The sequence below is a fragment of the Hyaloscypha bicolor genome (genome assembly GCF_002865645.1).
Source record: "Hyaloscypha bicolor E unplaced genomic scaffold K444scaffold_141, whole genome shotgun sequence".
Classification (NCBI taxonomy): Eukaryota; Fungi; Ascomycota; class Leotiomycetes; order Helotiales; family Hyaloscyphaceae; genus Hyaloscypha; species Hyaloscypha bicolor.
Window position 1 is genome coordinate 600,901 of NW_020194643.1, and position 23,453 is coordinate 624,353.

General features: G+C 50.5%; 7 protein-coding genes across 7 annotated transcripts; 4 read left to right on the forward strand and 3 right to left on the reverse strand.

Moving 5' to 3' along the window:
* Positions 1 to 492: 492 nt before the first annotated feature.
* Positions 493 to 5,956, forward strand: K444DRAFT_571331 (uncharacterized protein). The gene is made up of 8 exons (XM_024877311.1): positions 493 to 889; positions 935 to 1,144; positions 1,191 to 1,589; positions 1,705 to 1,814; positions 1,865 to 3,407; positions 3,459 to 3,550; positions 3,711 to 4,045; positions 4,122 to 5,956. Exons 1-8 carry the CDS (start codon positions 666 to 668, stop codon positions 5,808 to 5,810), a joined length of 4,602 nt encoding a protein of 1,533 aa, XP_024730660.1. The 5' UTR covers positions 493 to 665; the 3' UTR covers positions 5,811 to 5,956.
* A 2,185-nt stretch (positions 5,957 to 8,141) lies between these two features.
* K444DRAFT_618948 (cobW-domain-containing protein) lies at positions 8,142 to 9,931 on the reverse strand. The gene is made up of 4 exons (XM_024881423.1): positions 9,522 to 9,931; positions 9,377 to 9,465; positions 9,080 to 9,314; positions 8,142 to 8,911 (listed from the first exon to the last, which is right to left on the reverse strand). Exons 1-4 carry the CDS (start codon positions 9,777 to 9,779, stop codon positions 8,330 to 8,332), a joined length of 1,164 nt encoding a protein of 387 aa, XP_024730661.1. The 5' UTR covers positions 9,780 to 9,931; the 3' UTR covers positions 8,142 to 8,329.
* Positions 9,932 to 10,988: 1,057 nt separating this feature from the next.
* K444DRAFT_146362 (uncharacterized protein) lies at positions 10,989 to 11,738 on the reverse strand. The gene has a single exon (XM_024870566.1). It carries the CDS (start codon positions 11,655 to 11,657, stop codon positions 11,145 to 11,147), a length of 513 nt encoding a protein of 170 aa, XP_024730662.1. The 5' UTR covers positions 11,658 to 11,738; the 3' UTR covers positions 10,989 to 11,144.
* Positions 11,739 to 13,481: 1,743 nt separating this feature from the next.
* K444DRAFT_541137 (WSC-domain-containing protein) lies at positions 13,482 to 15,293 on the forward strand (the record flags this gene model as incomplete). Its single annotated transcript, XM_024875769.1, has 2 exons — positions 13,482 to 13,831; positions 13,880 to 15,293. 2 exons carry the CDS (start codon positions 13,482 to 13,484, stop codon positions 15,291 to 15,293), a joined length of 1,764 nt encoding a protein of 587 aa, XP_024730663.1.
* Positions 15,294 to 16,731: 1,438 nt separating this feature from the next.
* Positions 16,732 to 18,053, forward strand: K444DRAFT_655915 (tryptophan synthase beta subunit-like PLP-dependent enzyme; the record flags this gene model as incomplete). Its single annotated transcript, XM_024886046.1, has 3 exons — positions 16,732 to 16,817; positions 16,871 to 17,894; positions 17,925 to 18,053. The coding sequence occupies 3 exons, from the start codon at positions 16,732 to 16,734 to the stop codon at positions 18,051 to 18,053; spliced, it is 1,239 nt and encodes a 412-aa protein (XP_024730664.1).
* A 331-nt stretch (positions 18,054 to 18,384) lies between these two features.
* Positions 18,385 to 19,133, reverse strand: K444DRAFT_541165 (N-acetyltransferas-like protein 9; the record flags this gene model as incomplete). Its single annotated transcript, XM_024875773.1, has 2 exons — positions 18,385 to 18,999; positions 19,053 to 19,133. Coding segments are annotated over 2 exons (696 nt in total), but the record flags the coding sequence as incomplete, so codon positions are not given.
* A 2,240-nt stretch (positions 19,134 to 21,373) lies between these two features.
* Positions 21,374 to 23,236, forward strand: K444DRAFT_668028 (uncharacterized protein). Its single transcript, XM_024887362.1, has 2 exons — positions 21,374 to 21,502; positions 21,589 to 23,236. Exon 2 carries the CDS (start codon positions 21,596 to 21,598, stop codon positions 22,892 to 22,894), a length of 1,299 nt encoding a protein of 432 aa, XP_024730666.1. The 5' UTR covers positions 21,374 to 21,502; positions 21,589 to 21,595; the 3' UTR covers positions 22,895 to 23,236.
* The last annotated feature ends 217 nt before the right edge of the window (positions 23,237 to 23,453 follow it).

The following is a 23,453-nucleotide window of genomic DNA, read 5'->3' on the forward strand; positions in this document are numbered from 1 at the left end:
AAGCAAGAAAAGGGGGAAAGAGTGGTGTTCAATATTGGGGGCCGAGAATGAGGAGAAACCAACACACCCTGAAGAACTCTTTACCAAAGTACCAGCAGTTTCAACCCTAACCGTCTCGGAAATGACAAGCGTATACACAGTTGACAAATCTCGCAATCCTTCCTCCCTTATTACTCGCGTCGAGAAATTAGACTCCTCGTCCAACTACGCTGTGGGATGAAGCACCACCAATTGTTGCCATTTCGGGAAACAATGCGAATATGGCTACGGGTGAAATAAACTCGGAAGCTATGAATGCTTTCCATATTGAAGACTTAAAATTGTGTTCCCTTGTTTTATATTCTCCCACGAGGGCATGTCCAGAATAAAGCCTGCCAGTTGCTGGGGGGGTGAAGCTGGCCACAAAAGGCTTAGCGCAAACACGTACCCCTGCTTCTGCCACTGAGCTCGAACTTCCCCTCTGCATCTCTCACCCAAGAACAGGTTTACTCTATCGCCATCTGCCTCGAGGTAGCTCAGCCTGCTGCACCCATCCGCTTTCTGGGTCTCTCTGAAACAGTTATGGAAGAAGCCGAGGGATAAGGTTGCAGAGCCTCTGGTGATCCCTCTGCGGCACGGCTTTCTGGCCTCCAAATCCTACCTCCTTCTTTGTCGCCAGGCTTTCAATGGACCTTGCCTCAGCTGCAGCCGGCTTGGTTGGCCTGGCAGCTCTTATTCTGCAAACTACAGCCACATTGCGTGCATTATGTCAAGACTACGCCACCGCCAGCGACAACCTTGGGCGAGTGTCTTCCTCATTGCAAACATTGCAAGATCTACTTAGAGAGGCGACCCGGCTTCTGAGCGACTCCTCGGTCACCAGGGTTACTACAATGCTAACAAGATCCAGGTAAGATTTCATCTCGTTTTCAACCGTAAGTTTCTGACAATCTAGGCTGAATCTCATTCTTCACCACTGTCAAAAGGATCTTGAATTATGGACTTCTCGTATTGATCACCACAATCCCAAGAGCAATGGCTCTAGATTAGGGAAAAGCTGGAAAAAGATCATCATTGCAGTCGACAAGCCAAGTCTGGATGATTTAACGACGAATATTATGCGTTATGTTGACCAGATTGACGCCTTGTTAGGTGTGATGAGAAGGTGAGAACTTCAGCGAATAGGCATTCTCTCTGCTAATCTTTTGCAGCGATTTAGGTGTGGCTACTAATGCGGTAGTTGCGGCCTCGATCTGGGCACAAGGCATTTTTCGTTTCAAAATCAAGAAGCAACTAGATGCGATTACCCATGGGGTTGAAACGCTGCAAACTTCCCAGAATGGCTTTCAAGAGGGAGCATATTGGCGTTTGGATAATATTGGCGCTGCTGTCGGCTCAATTGAAGTCACTTTACATGATATAGTTCAACAGAACTCGACAAGCGACAGACCGACGTTTAAACCGTCACCAGAGGCCGGCCGAACTTTGCTTCCTTTTGTGAGAAATGGGGACTTTGTTGGAAGGAAAGTAATTATCGATAAAATCGAGAATCAACTCGAGCTCCCAGGCTCAAATAATCGTTGTGCCGTATATGGCCTTGGCGGCGTTGGGTGAGCAAAGAACCCCCTTCTCTTTCGGGCTTATCAAATTATGTTCTAGAATGGACGCTCATTGCGCTGGCGGACTTGTGGCAGTCACGGCATGCCCTTGCTGACGGCTGTTCAGGAAGTCTCAAGTGGCTTTAGAAGTCGCTTATCGCATGCAAAGCGTTTCTCCAGATATTTCATGCTATTGGGTTTCAGCCGTGAGCCGAACAACTTTCATGCAAAGTTATAGTAAGTAGATTGTCCAACTCCTTCTAATGTATTTGCTGATTCGATGACAGGAGACATTTCCTCGGCTTTACAGATCCCAGGAAGTGATGATCCCAACAAGGATACTCTTGACCTAGTGAAAACTTGGCTCCGAGGAGACTGTTCCTCCAAGTGGTTAATGATTGTTGATAATGTCGATGATATCAAAAGCTTGAAAGGCCAAGCAGCCAACAGCATTGAGGCGGACGAGTCCGGATTCGACCTCCTTAAGTATTTGCCCCAATGCTCCCATGGGAAACTCCTTTTCACGACCCGAAGCAAAACTGCGGCTCTTCGTCTGACAGGAAATGGGTCAGTAATTGAGATCCCGTCTATGGACGCAAATGAGGCGCAAGAACTTCTACGAGTGAGGTTGAAAGACGATGATTCAACCACGACTGCGCAAGATTGCCTCGACTTGGTGAAAGCTCTAGAATACCTTCCACTGGCAGTCAGCCATGCAGCAAGCTACATCCGAGAGATGGATATAACTCCAGCACGTTATCTTTGGATGTTCAATGACAGTGACAAGAAACGCACTAAGCTGCTCACTCACACATACGAGGATCTTGCGAGAGACGAAGGACAAAGCAATACGGTTCTCACCACCTGGCGAATCAGTTTTGAGCAAATAGAAAGAGATTCGCCGGAGGGTGCGAGGCTTCTCAAACTCATGGCTACTCTTCATTGGCAGGATATCCCGCAATTTCTTTTGCAGCAAGATGATTTGGAAGACGAAGATGACTTCCTGGATGCAGTGAACCCCTTAATTGCTTTCAGCCTGGTCAAAAAATCATCCGACTCAAAGACTTTCAGCATGCATCGACTTATTCACATCGCCATTAAGTCTTGGGATCAAACGCTTGAATTTGAGCAGGTTGCGGAGAAGCTGATCGTCCGAGTCTTTCCTCTTCTTGATATCAGTAGGGTATCTGTGGAACAGCGACAGAGATGCCGCCAGCTACTTCCTCACGCCCAAGCAATTGTCGATGCTTTAGGCATTCGAGACGAATCTTCCTTATCTTCGACTCAAATCAAATTCCGAGTGTCTTTATATTTGAGTGTACTGGGTCAATATCGGCACTCCCGAGAACTCGCTGAGAGTTTGGCTCGTTCTTTTCGAGAATTCTCGGACCGCGGTCAGTCTGACATTTCAATCTCGGTTATCGAGGACCACATAACGAGAATGTTCCTGAACGAAGGCAACGACAAGGTCGCCCTGGATAGAGCCCAGAAGGCTCTTGATGAGCGGAAAGAATTGCCACCTGATAACAGTGATCTGATTCGAGCCAAAGATCTCATCGCCATGTCGCTCATGGCTCAGGGCAACAATCAAGCAGCGGAGGCCCAGTTGCGAGGGGCACATGAAGCTCTTGAAAGGGCAAGAGGAAAACGCGATCCTGCAACTATCTTTGTCCTGTTGTCTTTAGCAGTGGCTTATGCAGGGCAAGAGCGATGGAAGGAATGTGCTGAGGCTTATCAAGCCGCACTCGCCGTTCTCTTACCAAGTTATGGCGATCATAATGATTGTGTTATTCGCTGCATGGAGGGTTTGGCCGAAGCCGAGCGTTGCCTGTAAGGCCTATTTCTCAGTACAAACAAAAATTCTTCTGACGTGCTGTTCAGGTATCGCACAGAAAGAGGAGGCGAGTTGATCCGTAAGGCTATTGCTCTCGCTGAAGAGATCTACGGGCCTGATCACCCTTACACCCTCCGGTACGCAGTTCTATTCCCTCAATACTTCTCACTACATCCAGTGTACAGCTATTATATTCGATAACAGCTACAAATGTCTGGTTGTAGAATAGGACAGCACAATCATTGTGTTTCGTCTCTAGACCTCTCTCGAATAGAAACTAACCAGGCGTCCTCTGTGTAGTGCAGTCCTTCGCCTCGGCTGTCAATATCTCGACGAGGGCAACGCAGTAGCCGGCTTCGAAGCGTTTCAAAGAGTTTGGAAAGGATACCAGCAATTTTACGGAGACAATTCGAAAATAACTTTAACTGCTCTCAAACTGGTAGCGGTCAATCATCCGGACAACGACGAGGGCGAGAGACTTATGCGCATTGCTGTTCAACAATCGCGGGAGCTTTGGGGCCCGAGTGCTACGAGAACTCGGCAATATGAGGATGCTTTGGTTTGGCGCCAGATTCGCTTAGGTTCTGCAAGTAAACAGAAAGAAGCCGAGACATATTGTCGAGAGCTATTCGAGGTTAGTTTCGTGTCCTCCCATTCCCGAGCCGAGCCATGTGTAAAGCCAAGGAGACTGATATGCCACCCATATGTAGAATCGGAAGAAAGAGCTCGGGAACGACAATCCCTGGACTCTTGGAGCCCAATCTCTTTTGGGGAGGACTATGCTTTCTTCGTTTCACGCGGAGGAGGCACTCATCTTACTCAAGGATGCTGGTGAACGCCAGCTAAAGCTCCTAGGGGAACATCATCCCGACCTCTATAAGACCGAGTGTGCTCTTATTCTGGTGTATGATATCAGTAGGGGCTCTACCGACTACAGTTTAAAGGTAGCGCTGCTCCGCAAGCACCTCCAGAATTTACAACAACAACGGGGACTGCAAAATCGTGGTGTCCTTGAGCTGAAAAGCTCGCTCGGATACACTCTTTGGTCTCAGAACAGGAGCTTGGCCTCGCCTGCTGCGAAGAAGCTTACTCAAGAAGGGGTGTCCCTCATGATTGAGGCATATGACATGCAACTGAAGCTGTATGGGAAGGAGAACGACACGGCCGTTGAAGCCGCCTCTCGATTGGCGAAGTATTACGAGATGGTCAAGGAATGGGACAAGGCTGAGTCGTTTCATCGACAGGTGTATAAAGCTTATCGTAAGAGATTCGGAGAGGAGTTCCCTGAGACTTTGGCTGTGGAGACCCGAGTTTCGTTTGCTGTCATAGGGCAGGGTCGAGCAAAGGAAGGCCTCGAAATGCTCGAGAGAATCGTCCCAATCCAAACGAGACAATCTCACGATAATCCAGATCGCATCGCACTATGTCTTAACTTGGCTATGGCTAGAGTGATCATGGCAACTGCGCTATGGGGCTTGGATGAAAATGAAGTAGCCCTAGAGATGTTGAGGAAAGAGTCTACGGAACGCATCCTAGAACTACCCGAGCTCTCACAAAACGCACCTGTTGTGCAGTACCTGCTCCAACAGCTACGCTTGGTCGACAATTTAATAAGAGATGATATACTCGCCACCGAGACGAGGCAGTGGAAACCAGCTTCCGCTTGGCCATATCCCTTCAAGGAGCTCGAAGGCTTCTTCCCCCGCAAGAACCAGATCCATCCTTCGAACATTCGAAGGGTCAAGTCTTGGAACGCTACCTCAACAGATCTTGATCGGTCACCCGCACAAAGCCCCGACGAAGATCGATCAGCTACTCTCCGCAGGCTTCGAGGAGAACCCGAACCCGAATCCGAACCCCCACCAGCACCGGCACAGGGTTGGAGCTGCAGCCGATGCGAGACTCCAATCCCAATCACTGACTTCTTTTACCGTTGCTACGACACAGCTTGTCAAGATGGAAAGTACGCTGTGTGTGAAAAGTGTCATGATTCGGGCATCACTTGCCTCGACTTCAAGCACCTTCCTCACCGAAGGAAAGCCTACTTCGTCTGCAACTGCTGTGAAAATGAAATTCAAGGCCGATACACCTTTCACTGTGAAATTTGTGAGGACGGGCTTTATCTTGCATGTAAACCTTGCTATACATCTGGGAAACACTGTCCTGCGAGTGAGCATCATATGAAGAAGATACTTCAGCCATGTTATACGGATTATTCTTGGTACGGCACGCGCTACTGCGATTCGTGCGGGAATGTACTTGAGGATGGAGAGACGTACGAGCACTGTCAGATTTGTGCCGGGGATGATTATGACCTATGTCGTGGGTGCTGGGATCTTGGCATAAAGTGTAAGGATGACAGACATAAGTTGGTGAAGAGGGTGTGGAGGGAGACTTGACATGAGATAAGATATAAAAAGCTGGCAAAAGGCATATGCTACAAAGAAAGCCTACAATATCTATAAACAACCCTCTGCAACAGCTTCTAAGGGATCAGTTTTATTCGAAGGCTAAGAGAACGATTCGGGAGCGACCCGCCACTGACAACCTCGCTGCCTGGGAATTGTGTCAATTCTAAGTACTGTACAAAATGCTTCCGGCACAAGCTAATCACACTACTGGTAGCTAGCTCAACTCGACATAATTATGACCATGCCATTCTACAGTTTTTGCACATTCTCCAATCAACCCAGTTCTTCAATTTATCCTTAAAAGCATGGATTTCCTATAGAAAGTTAGAAGCCAGCTTGCGCACGCTAGCGCCAGTCCCAAAATTACCGCCACGCCTCCCTTACAAACCCTTAGCATAATAAGAAGACTTCCTCATTTTCCATTTTCCTTCCCAGTAAACAATACCCTTTCTCGCTTCCAGGAAAGGGGCTAACAAAGTATCAACATTAGCAATGTGAACTTCCCAGCAGCACTGGTACCATCTGGCTCGTACGCCATGTTTTTGACAGCACTGTCGCCGGCACCAAGGGGAGTAGAGATAGAGACAGCCATTTTTATTATAATCCTATTCACCTTCTCCAACCTGCTATTTTATCAAGAGATTAAAAAATCATACATGATCTTGCAACTGTGGTGAGAAGAAGAAGAGAGAGGCGAACGGTGGAAAACTTGGCTTTGGAAAGGAGAAGGGGTTTGAAATAATGGTATCCTCAACTTCTCAGCTTCTCATTGAAAAGAAGAAGAGCGCACCAAGTGTGTGTCCGAGCGGACTTGAGCTAGGAAAGAAAAGTCGAGGATAAAATTTCAACGGATGGAAGCTGCCTGGTGCAATCTCCTCCCCGTCTTCCCTTCCAAAAACCTATAACCCAATTCCCAAAACTGCAATACACATCCCGATGAAAGCTGCCAATCACCATCCCCCCCCCCCCACCTTACTCCCAAAGTCCGGTATGTCTGATCGCTCGTGCTCTGATATGTGGTGGGGCTTGAATTACGCTTGGTTTTAACATGCTTAGGACTTATTTCCAACGCTTTCCTGAGCTGAGTTGTTGGATATCTCTCCCACTTCTCCGCCGGACCAGCCCCTTCCTCCTCTTTCAAACACCTACCACAGCCCACCCATGAAAACGCAGTTGCTGCCCTGTAAGTTAACTCAAAATCTTCACAGCTATACTATTCACACTGTAGCTTCGAGTTGTTTCCTCACTCGGTAAAAAAGTATTGGATAGCAGTAATCCCAGTCCCCACATTTCTCTCGCATCCCGAGCTCACCATAATCCAAAACTCATCACACATCATTATTTATCTTCACCGGGTTCGAAAGGCAACTACGCAGCCATTCAATCTCACTCAGATTCCAAAAAAAAAAACTCAATTAATTTACGGCGAGATGAGAATTCTATTCTACTTTTCAAGGTTATATCGAGAATAAGCTGTAGATCTATATAATACAACACAACTAACTCGTTCTGCTAGAGCTGGCTAATAAGTAATTTTATAATCCTCTGTACTTCTGAGATTTTCTTTATATAGAGTCTTGCCTTTGAATTTATATCTACAATTTTAAAACTATGATGCAAATCCTAACGAAAGCGGAACTTAGAACTCACCGACGATGATGAGCGCCTTCTTCTGCTCCTGAAGTTGAAACTTGGCTGGGAGGGTCGCGAGTGCGTGTGGTGCGCTGATTCTTACTCCTGCTGTCAGACTGCACCGTATCCTCGACAATAGTAGGTGGAGTCGTAGACGTAGACGTAGACGTGGTGTTGGAAAGTGAACGTGAAAGTGGAACTGTATTGTTGGAGGGGAGAGTAAGGGTTTTGGTGGATGTCAGGATTGAGGTGAGGGTCGAGGCAGGGAGGGTGGTGAGTGTTGCCGTAAAGGATGTAGAACTATTCATTTTTATTATTTTTGAGAATGAGAGAGCCGAGGAGAGGAACACGAGGAGAGGAGAGGGAACTTACGTTGATGGAGCTATTTGTATGACGAGGGTGCGAGCAGATGGTAAATGAGTGAGTGATTGGAGAATGGTATATCGAATTCGGAGGACGAGGTAAATAAATAAAAAGTTGAAGATGAGATGAGATGAGATCCTGGAGAGTCAGGGTCTAGACCGAGAAGTACTGTTAGGAAAAGGGAGGAAGTCTAGATCGCGTTCTATAGGTAGCATGACTGCGGAATGTATGGAGCCAGTGTCGGACAATAGGGGGCTTCGCTTGCGGCTCCACATTCTTCGCGATGGCTTTTGCATATAAAAGAGATTAGAGGTACCTACCTGCCTCTTCTTCAACTTTTGTTAAATTCGCTGCGATAGAGTCGTCATCGCAAACATGGAAACTCTTCTATTCTCTCTATCCTCCTGCGCAGGAATATGACTCCATATTCTCTAGACCGGAAACGCCCGCCAATCTAATCCCAACTCCGTCTCCCATGCCAATTCATTATCATTATTTCTCGCTCGAGAAACTCATGCAATCTTGTCAACCGTCAAAGTCCCTTTTTCTCCACCATCGCCAAATAACTCAACGAAACCCTGCGTCTCAATCCTCTTCTTCCACTTCTTACTCTCGAACCTCGCCAGGATCATCGTCATCCGGAGGACAACCCCGCTACTACTCTCATGCTCTTCCCCCGCTTTACCCACCAGCGTGCAAGTCCAGCGTCCGAAAGCCCAGTTGAGGATATATCTGACTCCTGCTGTGTTATCTTCGGATGAGGAGGCCGGGGAGGATTCGGAGTCGGAGGACGAGATATGCGAAGAAGCAGCGAGCACGGCTTTGATGCGGTACACCTCGTCTTTTGGCGCGGATTTGAGGAGTTTTTCCAATTTCGACGCGTCGATTACCGAAGTCGGGGATGACGAGGAGAGAGTTATGGAGAGGACTTCGACTTCACTTTGATGGCCTTTCCCATTTTCATGCCCACGTCCATGGCCACCAGCTCCATTCTCACCACGAGAATGGTCGTGGCCATGGCCATTAACTTGAGGACTTGGCTCTTCGCCCAAGGTCCTAGCCAACCCCCCATCAACACCAAACACCACATCGACCTAGTATCAAATCAATATGGGTCTTCGCAGAACTCCAAGAGAGAACCCAAGAGTTAAGGAACCAAGCATTGGCCCACAACAACTGCATAACGTCGGCCTCGGTGAAGCTTTCCTCGCTCTGAGCGCTCATAGAAAAAAGCAGCAAAAGTATATGAGAATAATGCTCACCGGCACCCGTCCCCGATCACTCTTCACCCACGCAATACTCTCCTCCAAATCACCCACTCGGTCTAAACACACCTCCATCCTCTGCTCGCCCGCCACCTCCCACTTATTAAACACAATCAAATCTGTATATCTCGCTTGGATTTTGGCCGTGTAGGAGGTGTCCGAGTAGCCGGCCCAGTTCTCAACGTCGATTACGTGGATCACGCCGTCGAGGGTGTAAGCTCCGTTTGTTTCGCTTTTACGATTGTTAGAAGAGGGCTTGACGGTGGAGGGGAGGAGAGTGGATGCGGGAAATACCGGGAGAGACGATTTACTTCCATAGCCAGCGTAGCAGGGAATGCGCTCCCGCTCGTCTCGACAACGATTCGGTCTGGGTTTACCGTCTCCTGCGCAAATCGATCAGCCGTCTCCCTTCGTTCGCCAGGAAAAAAACTGGACTTGCAGCTAACTCCTTGAGCGCCTCGTCAAGCTGCCCGACAAGATTGCAGCAAATACACCCATTAAGCAGCTCCCTCACGCCGCCAATACTACTCGCGCTCGCAAGCTGGCTATCAACTGCCAGGTCGCCGAACTCGTTTTTGAGGAGGGCGAGCTTGTAGGTGGGGTTTTGGGAGAGGAGTTGTGGGAGGAGGTTAAGGAGGAGGGTGGTCTTCCCGGAGCCGAGGAAGCCGGTTAGGATTGTTATGGGTATGGGGGGCATTTTGGAGTAGGGGAAGGGAGAGGAGAAAAGAAGAGGGGCGGGACAATGGGTTGTGGTTGGAGTGGAGAGGTTTGGGGATGTTGATGTTGAATTGAGGTTTTTTCCTTATCGGGGAGCGATAAGAAAAGCAAGGCGCGGCGAAAAGATCTTCCCCGCTTTCCCGATCGGGCTTGTTCCTTGGACTCAATTTTCAGAGAGCTTTGGAACATTGGCTTTCAAGATTCCTTGAAGGCACTCAAGCACGTTTGGAACCTTCACTTCGGGGTTTCTCGAAGTGCTCAAACCAACTTTGGGATCCTCAGATCCATCACTCACCTACTGCTGGCTCTAGAACATTCACATCAGCTCAATGTGCAGCTCCCAGCATGCAAACCCCTCCTTCACGACGTCATGGGAAACATCAACATGCTCCTCGGACGCGCTTCCAAAAGCGAGACGCTTTCCTCGGCGTCAAAAATCAATATTACACTTCAATCCGCCTCCATCACATGATCTCCCGCAGTGTGGAGCGCTCCTCAAGCGCCGCCTAACCATAGGCGGTTAAACCACGGGAAGAAATTCAGGGGCTTCCCGCTCGGGAAACCCTCCCAGCCAACCAACCCCCCGTTTCCTCTCTCCCACCGTTGAAAGTCGAAGCGTGTCGCTGAACACTGCGATGCGCGCAACGTCGTTGGACAGTCCGATCAGCTGTCAGATCGCGGGTATCTGGGAAACATCTATTCGTGACAGCGAATCAAGGCGTGTAGCCGTCCTGTTTCAACGGCCGGGCACGGCAGTCGGGTGTTAGGTTACGCTTGTCCTCGACGTCGAGTCTGGGAGGATTCATGTGACTGTGACTGCAGTACGATCGGGACGGATGGATAGGAGACGCGCTGCCGTGAACGGATGTGCGCGTCCTAGTGTCTCGCGTTGAGACGCCGTGTCTCTCGGCGTTGGAACTTGGACGGCGTTGGGAAGTGGGGGAAGAGAGAATAAGCTTGAGCGCAAATCCCCTGATCCAGAACAGTTTGGCTGTGCCCAGGGACCCCCCCAACAACAAGGAGCAAAATTCCATCCCATCATGACTCACGAGATTCAACCACCCGACTTGCGTCCGATTGACAACGACGAGATCGTACTAAATCGTTGAGTCTCATCGAGCAAGATCTACAGTAAATAGAGAACGATTCTGGAGGTTGACCAATGCTGAGAGGATGTAACCCTCCTTTAGGAGAATTGCCTCAACGGTGTAACGATGGTTTAATGCAGATACGGAGGGGACTTGTGCAGGCTCTATGCAGACTCTGTGCCGCTTCTTCCAGGCCCATTTTTGTTATTCTGCCCATACTATGTAGTATGTACGGTCCGTAGGTCGGAGGAAACAACTCAACCTGCTTTTTTGTGCTCGTTGCCAGCTGTTAGCAGGTGGGCTGAATCCGCATCTCTGTATGGCCAGGAAATCCTGGGGGGTCGAGACTCGAAAGAAGCAGCAGGATGCAGGGGGTCTCTTTGGGAAAAGCTCGAAATGGCCAGGAGCGCGTGTGGGGCGCACGTCTTCCCCGGAGGCGAGGACGCTTCTGTCGAGTTCTTTGTCCAGAACGGAGGGCACGGTGTAATTGCAGGAACGGCCGACGCCGCAAAAGATCTGATTTGCCTGCCCAGGGGTCCAGATCCATTCTGTGAGCTTAATCTTTTAGCTCGTTTCAAGAAGGGAGCACTCACGTAGCACGGCGATGACATCGGAAATACAATTTTTTCGTGCTCAGGGCCCAAAGTCAGCCAAAGCCCGAAAAGCGACAGAACAAAAGAAGTCGTGACTCGTGACGTTGGCTGTGGAAATTGATTGAGTTGGGATGCTGCTCCTGCGATGCTGCCAATCAATTGCTGCCGCGACGCCATTTTCTGCGCGAGAGGGGGGAGTGCGAGAATACTTGCCAGCGAGATTTATTCCTTCTCGCTTAAACGCCTGCAGTGCAGTCAAGAAAGTTGGTCTTCTTGCAGCGAGGCCTTTTTCGGGACTGGCTCGCAGCGATTGGAGAGCCAGATCAGCCTGGACACAGGTTACGTTGGTACCTGCAGGACACTGCAGCGTTGCAGTGGGAGGTGGGACTCGGCGGATGGAGGGGTTATCCCCTCGCAATCAGATACTATTACTGACCTGACTCCTGACATGTGCGTCTCCCTGTGCGTCTGCACCCCGCTCTCAGTGCAGCTCAAAGAAGTGTGCGCACTGCTTCGTGGTCCAAATCTGTTGGCAGCGGGCGACAGGTCTCTTCGCAGGGTGTTGAATACAGTTTGTTTGCCAATTTGAGCCGGCAGTCGAGGGGAGGCGAGGGGAGGCGAGGGGAGGAGGCGAGGCGAGGAGGCGAGGGGGAGGTGAGGTCTGATTAGAATTGTTTCACGGCGGGCTGGCTGGCCGGCCTGTCCTGGACGTCGTGGGCCTCGCTGGCTGGATGTCACGGCAGCCCGCCAAAAATGTTTCTCTGGCAGCCTGGCCCTGGCCAAGCGAGCGGCAGCGATAAGATAGATCATAGATCATACGGAGGTAGACGCGCGATCCGAAACGAAGGCAATATCAGAGAACGCCGCAGGAGCGAGGCTGCCCACGCAGACATTTCCACCTGGTTGTGAGTGGCTCGTCTGCGTTTCGAAACAAGCAGTTCGACCTGCTGCAGTGGAGTGGACATTGGCAGCCCCTTCCGAGGCGTTGCAACCTGTTGTTAACTTGTGGCACAACATCGCCCCGAGTGTGGCTTGCAGTAGTGGTGGCCAATGAACCTTGAATCGGAGCTTTGCACAGATCCTCCCGCCCTGCACATCTGCAGGTACGCGTTGGTGTGAGTCTGGGAGCCAATCACGTGCGATGGCAGCCCAGGGGCATCCCGGCCGATCGAAGTATTTCTCGCCTTTGTTCATCCCATCTCTGCGTTTTCCCCTTCCCCCTTGACAGACTCGCTTGCCGCTGCTCTCTCTCAGCCTCCCTCCCTCCCGCTCCCCTTCACCTGCAAGTTGCAACTGCCCCCGAGTCCCCTTTCCCGCATCCCCCGCACTCCTCCAGATCCGCACTCCCACCCAACCCCCCCGCCCCGTCCAAAGTTAGCTGCTGAGTAGTACTGACTGTACTGACTGTACTTACTTATTGTGAATTCGCTGTGCGCCCCTTGTCGAGCAGGGCAGAGATCCCAGCGACACGCCATACGGAGAGTATTTCTATCACCAACACCGGGGCTTGAGAGAAAGCTGCTGCCCCTGCATGCTAGCCGTGAAGGCGGTCGGTGAATGGTCCCGCCCAGAATCCTGATCCAGTTGCAGATGGCTTTTGACGCCTTCCAGACCGCAAGGAGTGAATTCGCGCCCAGTCGATTATTGCCAAAGGTATAAGGTCACGCTTGCAGCCCTCCCACACCTTTTCCTTCCTCCCCTCACCTCTCCTCCACTGACGTCTGCTCTTTCGCGAGTCCCCTCACACTCCTTCGTATGCGCTTTGCGATTCATTCCTTACTTCCTTCCACATCTGTTGATACAGATCATACATTCCTTTTCGACCCACACTGCAATTGAGTCAAGTTACTCGTTGCATTTCCAGTCATTCCCTACAAAAACACACAGCTTCGACAGCTTCAATCCCCATTCACATCAGCAAAAGCGAACTCAAGTACTCCTGGCGATACTCTACCCTTCAAACCAACATCTACTCTTCACACATATCCCAAGGTCGACACCATGCGTTCGTCAACCGTTTTCCTGGCGACTTTCGCCGCCTCCGCCTCCGCCTATAGTGCGAACCAACGTACCTTCGCGGTCAACCATTTCTATGGCAACGGTCCTTTGATGATGGGCCGTGTGGATCCCATCATCAGCCCAGGTGGTCCCTCAGGTCACGTCCACGCCATTCAAGGAGGAAACGCGTTCGGCATGACCATGACCGATACCCAGGCTCTGACCTCCACCTGTACCTCGTCCCTCGTGAAGAACGATAAGAGCAACTACTGGACTCCTTCCCTGTACTTCCAAGACCCAACGACCGGTCTCCTCGAGGACGTTGAGATGTTTTACATGAACGTCTACTATTTGTGGGTAAATCTTTCTCTGCTCTCGATCTACGCTAACATTCTTTCCAGCTTTGAGGCTACCACTGATGTTATTGAGCCTTTCCCACCCGGACTTCGCATGGTCGTGGGCAACCCCAGTCTCCGATCTCCTCCTGCCACTGGTGGTGAGAGCATCACGGACCAATCGGATGGACCTATTCAACCTGTGCAATGGGTCTGCCCGCGATCAAACACCAACACCCCGCTGTATCCCGCCAACTCGGATGGCCTTCACGGTGTTGGTATTGGAGACCCAAACAATCAGGGTGCAGGTGTTGGATTCTCTGACAAGAACTGCGATGGTTACGCCTCACCTCTCCGTGCCGATATTCACTTCCCTTCGTGCCTCGACAACTCGAAAAACATCGACGACTACAAGAACAACATGGCCTGGCCTATCAATGGCAACTGCCCTCCCGGCTTCACTCATCTCCCTCACCTCTTCTACGAAGTCTACTGGAATACCCCCTTGTTCGCCAGCAGATGGACTCAAGGCCAAGGCAAGCAGCCATTTGTTCTTTCCCACGGTGACCCCACCGGCTATGGGATCCACGGCGATTTCCTCGCTGGCTGGGATACCGCAACCTTGACCCAAATCATCAACAACTGCGATGCCGGAGACGCAGGAATGGACAAGTGCCCCGGTCTCATCGGTGGACTCAATGACCCATCAACTTCTTGCAATCTCGTCAGCCCTGTCAATGAGGTTATCAGTGGTACGATGTCCAAGCTCCCGGGTAACAACCCGATCGGCGCTTGGGGTGTCCCCGTTGGTGGCGCTCCTGCTGCCTCTGTCTCTGCTCCTGCTGCCTCTGCTCCTGTTGCGACGTACCCCGCCAGTGCTGGAACACAACCAGCCTCGAGCGCAGCTCCCGGTAACGGAAAGCCAACCACTTCTCCTGCTGGTGTCGTTACTGGTGTGAAGTCGGGGCCTACCTTGACTTCTGAACCCGGAAAGGTTGCTGTCCCAGCCACTACCAAAGGAGCAGGTGGCAACACTCTCGTCACCTCATATGTCTCCGAGACCACCATGGTCTACACTACTGTGACCGTTCCCGGCACTGCGCCAACCGACGCAGCCAAGCCCGATGTCGATGGCTGGAAGTACTATGGTTGCTACCAAGACACTCGCGCTCGTGTCCTCAGCGGCATCAAGCTTGCCAACATCGGCAACCACCAAGTCACCAACACCAAGTGTGTGGCTTATTGCGGTTCCAAAGGATTCTCCATGACCGGCACCGAGTATGGTGGCCAATGCTTTTGCGGTAATGAACTGGTTGGTTCCAGCAAGATCGCCGAGTCGGAATGCGATATGCCTTGCGAAGGCGACGCCACCGAGACTTGCGGTGGAGGAATGGCATTGAGCGTTTACACCAGTAACTCAACAACAGCCAAGAGATCACTCCGACACATGCACCGCCACCTCAACCACCTCTTTTCCTAAGTCCTCCCCGAGGCACCTCTTGGGCCCCTTTTGACCAAAAGATGGGAGGCAAAGACCTCCATCCTACCTTCTTGCATTTCACTTCTTACAGCTACGCTGTTGGCGCAAAAGCCATTTCACACACATTGCCGGGGACGAGGTTTGGTGACAACCCTTTATATGCTGGGAGGAGCATTTGTATTCTAAGACCAAAAAGATGGCATGGCTTTTGAGCACATTCATCAAAAACTTCTTTTGTAGATTATTGGCTGGCTTTAGGGCATGGGTCTTTGGGATAGATATTGATCGGATTGATGGAAACTGATCTGGCCAACCACTTTGGTCTTTGGAGACCGTTACGATCGTTATGAGATGATGTGAATGAACACATACTTGATGACCAAGATTTTTGGTTTATTGATGAGTGACTTGGTGATTACATTTCTGTGTTGCGCCATGACCCCGAGTTATAATCATGGGGGTGACTTCTCACATGATATTTTAGCTTCTCATCCTGTGTGCTTGGAGATAGACCGGTAGCAGCTCAAGGAGAGCATGCTGGCTGCTCTGTAAAAACATTCCTCATTAATCCCAGCGTTCACGAGAGTCCAAACCATTCGCCGCTCTCTCCCTAAACCATGCAATATTTGCCTTCACTTCTCTAGATACAGAGTCCTCCTCTTGTGAGTGAGCTAAAGGTGCAGTGCAGTGCAGCGCTTATCGAGTCAAACCTGCTCCTTTGCGATCCGAGAATTCGAACCATTTCCCATTCCCATTTGATATCGAACGACTTCGAGTTCCAATCTCAAGCTCCGGTCTCGCTGCTCCTTGACTCCTCCTGATCATTTGTACCCGCTAAACGAGGTGTATCTTCTAGGGTAATCAATCGGCCATCTGCTGACGTCTCCACACCGCTCAAGAACGATGCTATAGGGTAACAAAAATCTCCTATTTAAGACTTTACATCCTGAAGTTTCTTGCGATGGGGTAAGAGAATGCCGATTCCCCTCGAAAAGGTGCTCTGCGATGGGGTAACAGATTCTCTTCTTCGGGCTTTTGGGAGTGAACAACGTGCTGCTGAATTCGAGCTATAGGGTAATGAATACGCCTCCTGATCGCTGCAGCTGCAGCCAAATAGCGGGCCCCTAAATGGAATGTGGAAGTACGGCTTCCATCGGCTCGCCTAGCTGCCCATTTGGAAGGTTGGTGGAGGGGGGATCGTCGAAGAATTTCTTATCGGGCGCCGATAAGCCCCGCATGTGGTGACGCCCTTCTGTGTCTCGTTTAGTGGGGTACTTTGTCATTTTTCGACATGACCTTCCTGATCCATCTTCCACAGCTCAACAAATACTTTTCCTTGTCTTCCTTTCTAGCCAGCCCCAAGATCCCCTTCCCTTTCTTTTCTTTGTCTGCGAAAACGATTGTCAATTGATTGATTAATTAATTAAAGAGAGAAAGAATGGGTTCCAACGGCGAACAACCCCCGAAACCATGGGTCCAAACACCACTCATCCGCTCCGCAGCGCTCTCTCTCGAAGCAGGCTGGTATCTCCATTCCCTCCCCACCGCCACACAAGTGCCTACTAACAGCACGCCAGCAACATCTACCTCAAGCTCGAAACCCTACAACCATCGGGCTCCTTCAAGTCCCGCGGCATCGGCAACCTGATGTCCAAAGCCCTGCTCTCGCACCCCGCCTCCAAGCCCGTCCACTTCTACTGCAGTTCCGGCGGGAACGCGGGCCTGGCGTGCGTCACGGCCGCCACGGCGTTGCACCGGCCGGCCACGATCGTGGTCCCGATGAGCACGTCGGCGCTCATGGTGCAGAAGCTGAAGGCGCTCGGCGCGGACGTGGTGCAGCATGGCATGCATTGGAGCGAAGCCGATGCCTTCCTGCGCGAGCACTTGTTGGCGCGAGATGAGGGCGGGGTCTACGTGCCGCCGTTCGATCATGGGGATTTGTGGGAGGGCCACTCGAGTCTGGTTGATGAGGTCGAGGTGCAGATGCGTGGGCTGGGGAAGGAGTATGATGGTATCGTGTGCAGTGTTGGTGGAGGCGGGCTGTTTGCTGGGGTTATGCAGGGCCTGGAAAGACATGGACGGCTGAGGGGTGGGAAGAGGGGGGAGGTGAGGGTGCTGGTTATGGAGACGGAGGGCGCGGATTCTTTGAATTTTAGTTTGAGGGAGGGAGAGTTGAGGAGGTTGGACGCTATTACGAGTATTGCGACGAGTCTTGGGGCGGCGCAGGTTGCGAGGAAGGCCTATGAGTGGGGACAGAGACCGGAGGTGCAGAGTTGTGTTTTTAGTGATGCGGAGGCTGCGATGGCTTGTGTGAAGTTTGCCGATGATGAGAGGATTGTTGTCGAGAGCGCGTGTGGGGTGAGCATTGCGCCGGCATATAACGATACGTTGCACACACTCCTCTATCCGGAGCTGTCGGATGAGGAGTTTGCGGATATTAATGTTGTTATTGTGGTTTGTGGCGGCTCGAATGTTACGCTTAAGGTTTTGGAGGGGTATAAGGAGAAGTATGGGAGGGATGAGAGGGTGGTTACGAAGTTTCATTCGAGGAGGTTGGGCACGAGGGAGAAGATGCCGATGAAGGCGAGGAAACACTCGGGGGTGCCCTTTGTTTTGCATGATCGGGTTCAGCATGTCGAATTGGAGGATGAACCACCTTGTGATGAGACGAAGCTTCCGAAGAAGCCAGCTATTGGGATGATGGAAAAAGTTGAGGTTGACAAACAGGTTCATGAGTTTGGCAAGGTGGTTGAGGTTTGAACGTTTAAAAGAGTTAGATTTAGATTTCAATGATTTATGTGATTTCGCACAAGTCTTTGGGCAGTCAAGGGCGTTTTCTGAATATGGTACGCCCGTTGACGCCCGCATCTCGGCTCGAGTGCCTTCTCCCCTTCCATCCACCATCACTCCTGGCCGTGAGGTATAAAAAGCCCTTCAGAGACGGCAATCCAACCAGCTGGTGTTTAGCCGCGACTCGTGACAGCCCATGCGGTACCCTCGCCAGCCCCAGATATTGACTGCAGTCATTAGTGGGCTCTCCAAACTTCGTTGATTCAAATCACATCGATGATGCATCAACTCCATTCCTTCATCATGGCTCCCCCTCCGCATACTCCATCTCCCTGTACGCCTCAATCCCAAACCTCTCCAACAGCTTCCCAACTCTCCCCCCACCAATCGCCCCCTCAAAAACCATCTCCACCTCCCCAAAATAATTCTCCCCCTCGCCCGTCTTCACAAACCCAATTCCCTCAAAAAGCCCAATACTCTTCTCATTCTTGCCTCCAATCTTGACTCTCAACATCAACAAATTCATCCTCCCCCCATCTTTCCCTCCACATCCAATTCTATACTCTTCTAAGATTCCCTGGAGGCGGGTCTCGATATAGCAAAGGAAGGCGAGGATTGCGGCTCGTCCGTACCCCCGCCTTCGGTGGGAGGTGGACGCGATCATGAGTTCCAGTTCGCCGACACAGCCTTCTTCGTCTTCGTCGGCGGGGGCGAGGAAGAGGTTTACGTCGCCGAGCATGCGGTCTGGAGCGTCGCCTTTACCCGCCACCGCGGATCGCTGCATGGCTTCTTGATCCCCGGGGAGGGGCTGGCAGGCGATGAAGGTCAGCTTGTCGTGATCCGTCCTCCAGGATCGTTGCATGGCGTATTCTTCGTCTAGTGGGAGCGGCTCGGATGCGGTTGTTTCTTGGATTTCCTGGGTTCGGTTAGGAATATTTGGAGGGATGTGGGGGAAGAGGGGAGAGGTACGGGATCTTTCATCCATTCGTGATATGTTGTCACGTGGTGGGGTTCATACGGGACGAGGAGGATTGAGGAGGTGGAGATCGCTAGGATATCGTCAGATTAAAAAGTTTCAACCCGATCGAGGATGAGAAGCGGTTCATTTACCTGTTTTCTGGTTGATCAACATTGTTCTGGGCGGGCCGTGCATTCGTTGTTTTGGATGTCGGAGGAAGAAAGGGAGCCGAGAAGAGAAAAATTGGGGCTGAAGTGAAACGGTTCAAGGTGGGGCCCTTAGATAATCATGCAGCTGCTTAAAACGACATCATCAGTCTTTCAGCAAGCGCCCAAATTCTGGAAATTGATAACAAGCTTCCCGGGTTCTTGAAGGATTAGACTCGCAAGTGAGAATCGAGTCGCTGGCAATCAATTTTCAGCCCGAATTGGCACCACCATGCCTCTCTTGCAAATCGCGAAAAGGCCCCCTTCATCCTTCGTCTAATCTCGGAAACCTCAGCTATAATTCCATATACAATATTAATATATATAGACCATATTCGTAAGACCTGCCCTTGCCCTCGGACTTTGGAATACTGGCTTTGCTCAAGAAATCTAGGGACATGCATTACTTCAATGAAACGAATTCATCAGGCGCTGCCTCGGCAAGCAATTCCCTTTGATCTTGGTGAAGATTGTTCATTGTTCGGACATTCAGATCTGGACTGAAGTGCGAGGGATGATAAGCTTGAAAGGAAGGCTAGGGTTTGTGACATGAAATCCGTAATTCTTGCCACTTCTCGAGCAACCTCGTCTTTCTTGCTTCGGCCCAGAAGCCTACAGCGATACCTTATCCTATTGAGATTCCTGGGCCATTACCCTACGCTTGCAGATCCAAACGGGACGTACTAGGTGCAGCTCTCGTGATCATTGTTCAAGCTGGCCTTGCATCCACCATATTTTGATCATATTTTGCATCTTTCTGCCATTTTCGCGTTGTCGCATCCCAATCTAAAAGAGGAAGAAGAGTCCCTTCCTGCCGCTTCTGTTAAGTACCACTATTTAATGCATGTGCCTTGCGCCTGCTCGTTTCGTTCTCCGCACCACTTAGCGAAACTTCCTCCAAAAAGGTGCCAAAAAAAATTGCCAAAATTTATTAGTAGATAAAGAATGATTCCAATATCAAGCTGCACAAAAAAGGAAAAAGGTCCTTGCTTGGACACTCCTTTTAAGGGGAAAAAATGGCAAAACTCTAGGACCCTCGGGGAGTCCCTTAGAAAACCCCCCGGGCAGGATTTTTGAAGTCGCTCCACCCTCGAAGTCGTATATTGAGGTGGGTTTTCGGCCGTCGGTTCGTTCGAAATCGTATACGCCTCGATCCCCACTGCTCCAAGTGACCAGAATGACAAACCTAGTAGTTCATCAAATGCTATTAGAGAGTTTTGTTGTCGTACCTCGCTCGTATCGGGATTGGCGTTAGTTTCGCCCATATCCATGTCCTCGCCAATTTGACCTGAGTATGTGGTTCACCACTACCGCCTTTTGGCGACGGCAAAACCTCATATTAGACTATATAAGACCCGACGAGAGCTTTTTAGCCATCACGTGAGTGGCCTCAATGCAGTATTGACCACACCAAGGCCGAGGATTTCTACACCTTGTTCTATTTGGTTTAATATTTTGGGGAGTTAAAGCTGACTTGTATCGTTGCTTGAGTCCTATCGGACTACAATTTGTGCCTATTTGCTTTTCTAAAAGCTAGATCAGTTGGGTGCTCCATGATTTCCGCCAGTCACGTCGCATCGATACCTCGAGTCGTGAGGGCCTCGCAAATGCATCCTGTGTCTGTTTCATTCTCCATAAGATCGCGCCCGTTACCTGGCCATCTGTGCATCTTGCACAAGGGGAAGTGCGAAACGATCACCTAAATTCTCCAAGCAATTATCTCTTCGGCGGACGCTCCTTCCCCTTCTTACCTCAGCAGTCCATGCAACCCACCACCCCAGGTCCCACCAGTGGTATCTTGGCAGATATCCACGAAACCTTTCTGCTCAACTTCACTACTCACCATTCGATCAACACTCCACTCCATTGCCTCCATTTCACAGCTCCTAAGCTCTACCCTCACCTCATTATTCTCGTTCTTTTGGCGTCGGCCGTTACTCCATCACCCACCATTCCTCGGCGCTTCAACCTCCTCTCCCTTCACCTCATCAGCGCTCATTATCCACGAAGTCCGCAAACTTTCAACTTTAGCTTCCATTTCCCACCTTTGCCTTCCTGCCAATCCTTCTCTAAACTCTGGTCAGTCAAACATCTTCGCATCCTATCATCACCCCTCTCGCTTCCATCACCGGCAGATTATACTCCTTCTTCGGTCTCCGAACCATCTCCCCAATAACTAATCATCTTGCCCAATCCTCTTTCACTATCTGTCTTTCATCCTTCCTCCATCAACACCCCGCCTCTCCTTTCTACAGGTCAGCACCAGCATTCTTCCAGAATCATCCAACCGCTTCTCTTAATCCCCCCCCTCACCTCCGCAACCATACTAATCCACCATCAGGTCCAAGATGCCCCCCAAGAAGGCCAAGCAAGGCTCCGCTGCCGGGAAATCCACGAAACGCAATACACCAGCCAAGCCCTCCAAGAAGCGGTATCTCACACCCGACGATATCCCCGAATATGATCGCAATATCACGACTCAAGCCGCCCGCAACCGTAAGCGATTCAAACTGTCCCGCGCCTCAATCTACCAGGACGTCGATAATATCGAGTCGATCACGAACCTGGCCCAAAAGCTACAAGGTGAAAGTGTATATAGCTGGGGAATCCCGAAGTCCGAACCCATCCAAGCCTCCCGAAAGAGGAAGACGAGGTCTCGCATCACAAAGAAGACTCCTGAGGAGGAGAGATACCTCCAAATAATGGAGGATATGCGACCAAAGCGTGGACCTCCGAATTGTCCTAACCGCTGCCCGATCCTCCGAATCCCCTTGGAAATTCGAGAGAAAATCTACAGTTACTTACTCGTCTACGAAAGACGTATAATCGTCAAAGAAGATTGGATAACAGTTGAACGCAACCCCTTTCAATCACACGCAATTATCCAAACCTGTAAGCAATTTGCCGAAGAGGCTTCTCCATTTGTCTATAAATCCAACGCCTTTAAGGCAGTCCTACGCAACCCAACTACCATATTCCGACGCTGCGAAGACCCTGTCGAGCTCCACCCCAAGTATCACTCCCTCTTCCGAAACATCACCATCGATTGCTCAGTCCATTGTTGGAATCTTGAGTGGTATGAGAAGGTGACTGCTGGTTTGCAAAAGCTGGCCGCAGCCAAGTTTATACAATCGTTAACATTAGTTCTGGTTCCGCGGCGAGTTGGAATAACTACTACGGCTCTCGGTATGGAACTCAATCCTGTCGCTTATGCCGATTTCCTCTGGTACGATGGCGCTCTCATGACTGCGATACGACACCTCGGTCCCAAGAAGCTGCAAGTGGTTGTGAAGAAGAGCGGTAAGAGGCTTTTAATGTCAATTGATATGACGTATTATCAAGCCGGCTTGGAGGAGACGCCGCTGGCGAATACTGAGACAATTCGGCTGGCACAAGCAAAGGCAACAATAGTTGATGAGGAGCTATTGGGATTGAAGAATAGATTTGAGGAGATCTTTGAAGATCACGAAGGGGCCCTCCAGGACGGAAGGTGTCTTTTACTTGAGGATGGAGAGGGGACAGCTAGTGTATTTGGTAGAAGTGGCTCGTCCACTTCAGGGCGGGGAGAGGGGCATCGTGCTCACCGCGAATCTAGGACACTTTCTAGCGACAGGGAGAGCACGGCGGAACCCAACCGGATCTTTTGATCTCCTCCTGGCCTGGAACTGGGCATCGAGAGTTCGAGGAGAAGCAAAAGGGGCCGAGGTCTAACTAATCTCATTACACTACCAGGGGAATTCAGCAGAATTATGATCTGAGATTCATTATATCGAATGGGAATGGGGTTGCGCTGGTGTATTCGGAGAGAGGTCGGAGACTTAGCCCTGGGTTCTAGCGACTCTTACCACCTCGGCGATGAACTGCAAGCTCCTCAGGATCAAGGTGGTGGCTGATTTCCCTCACACATTCTTCGTTTTCTTCAAATCTGACATATTTGCGATGTTTTGAAGATTTCTCTAATTCAATTTCTCTAATTCCCAGCACTTAATCAGATCTCAAATTCCCAAATTACCGCGCTAAATTTACAGCAAGCAAATACAATTTTCTACCACTCCGATGAAATTCCATTGATTGTTTCAGATACCTTCCACACACGAGGCGCAGACCCCTTCAGTCTAGCTCGACAGGATGGACAGGTCCACATACGAAATCCAACTCTCACCGTTAGGAGCTATTTTTCAAGACAGTCGAAACCGGTCGTGTGAC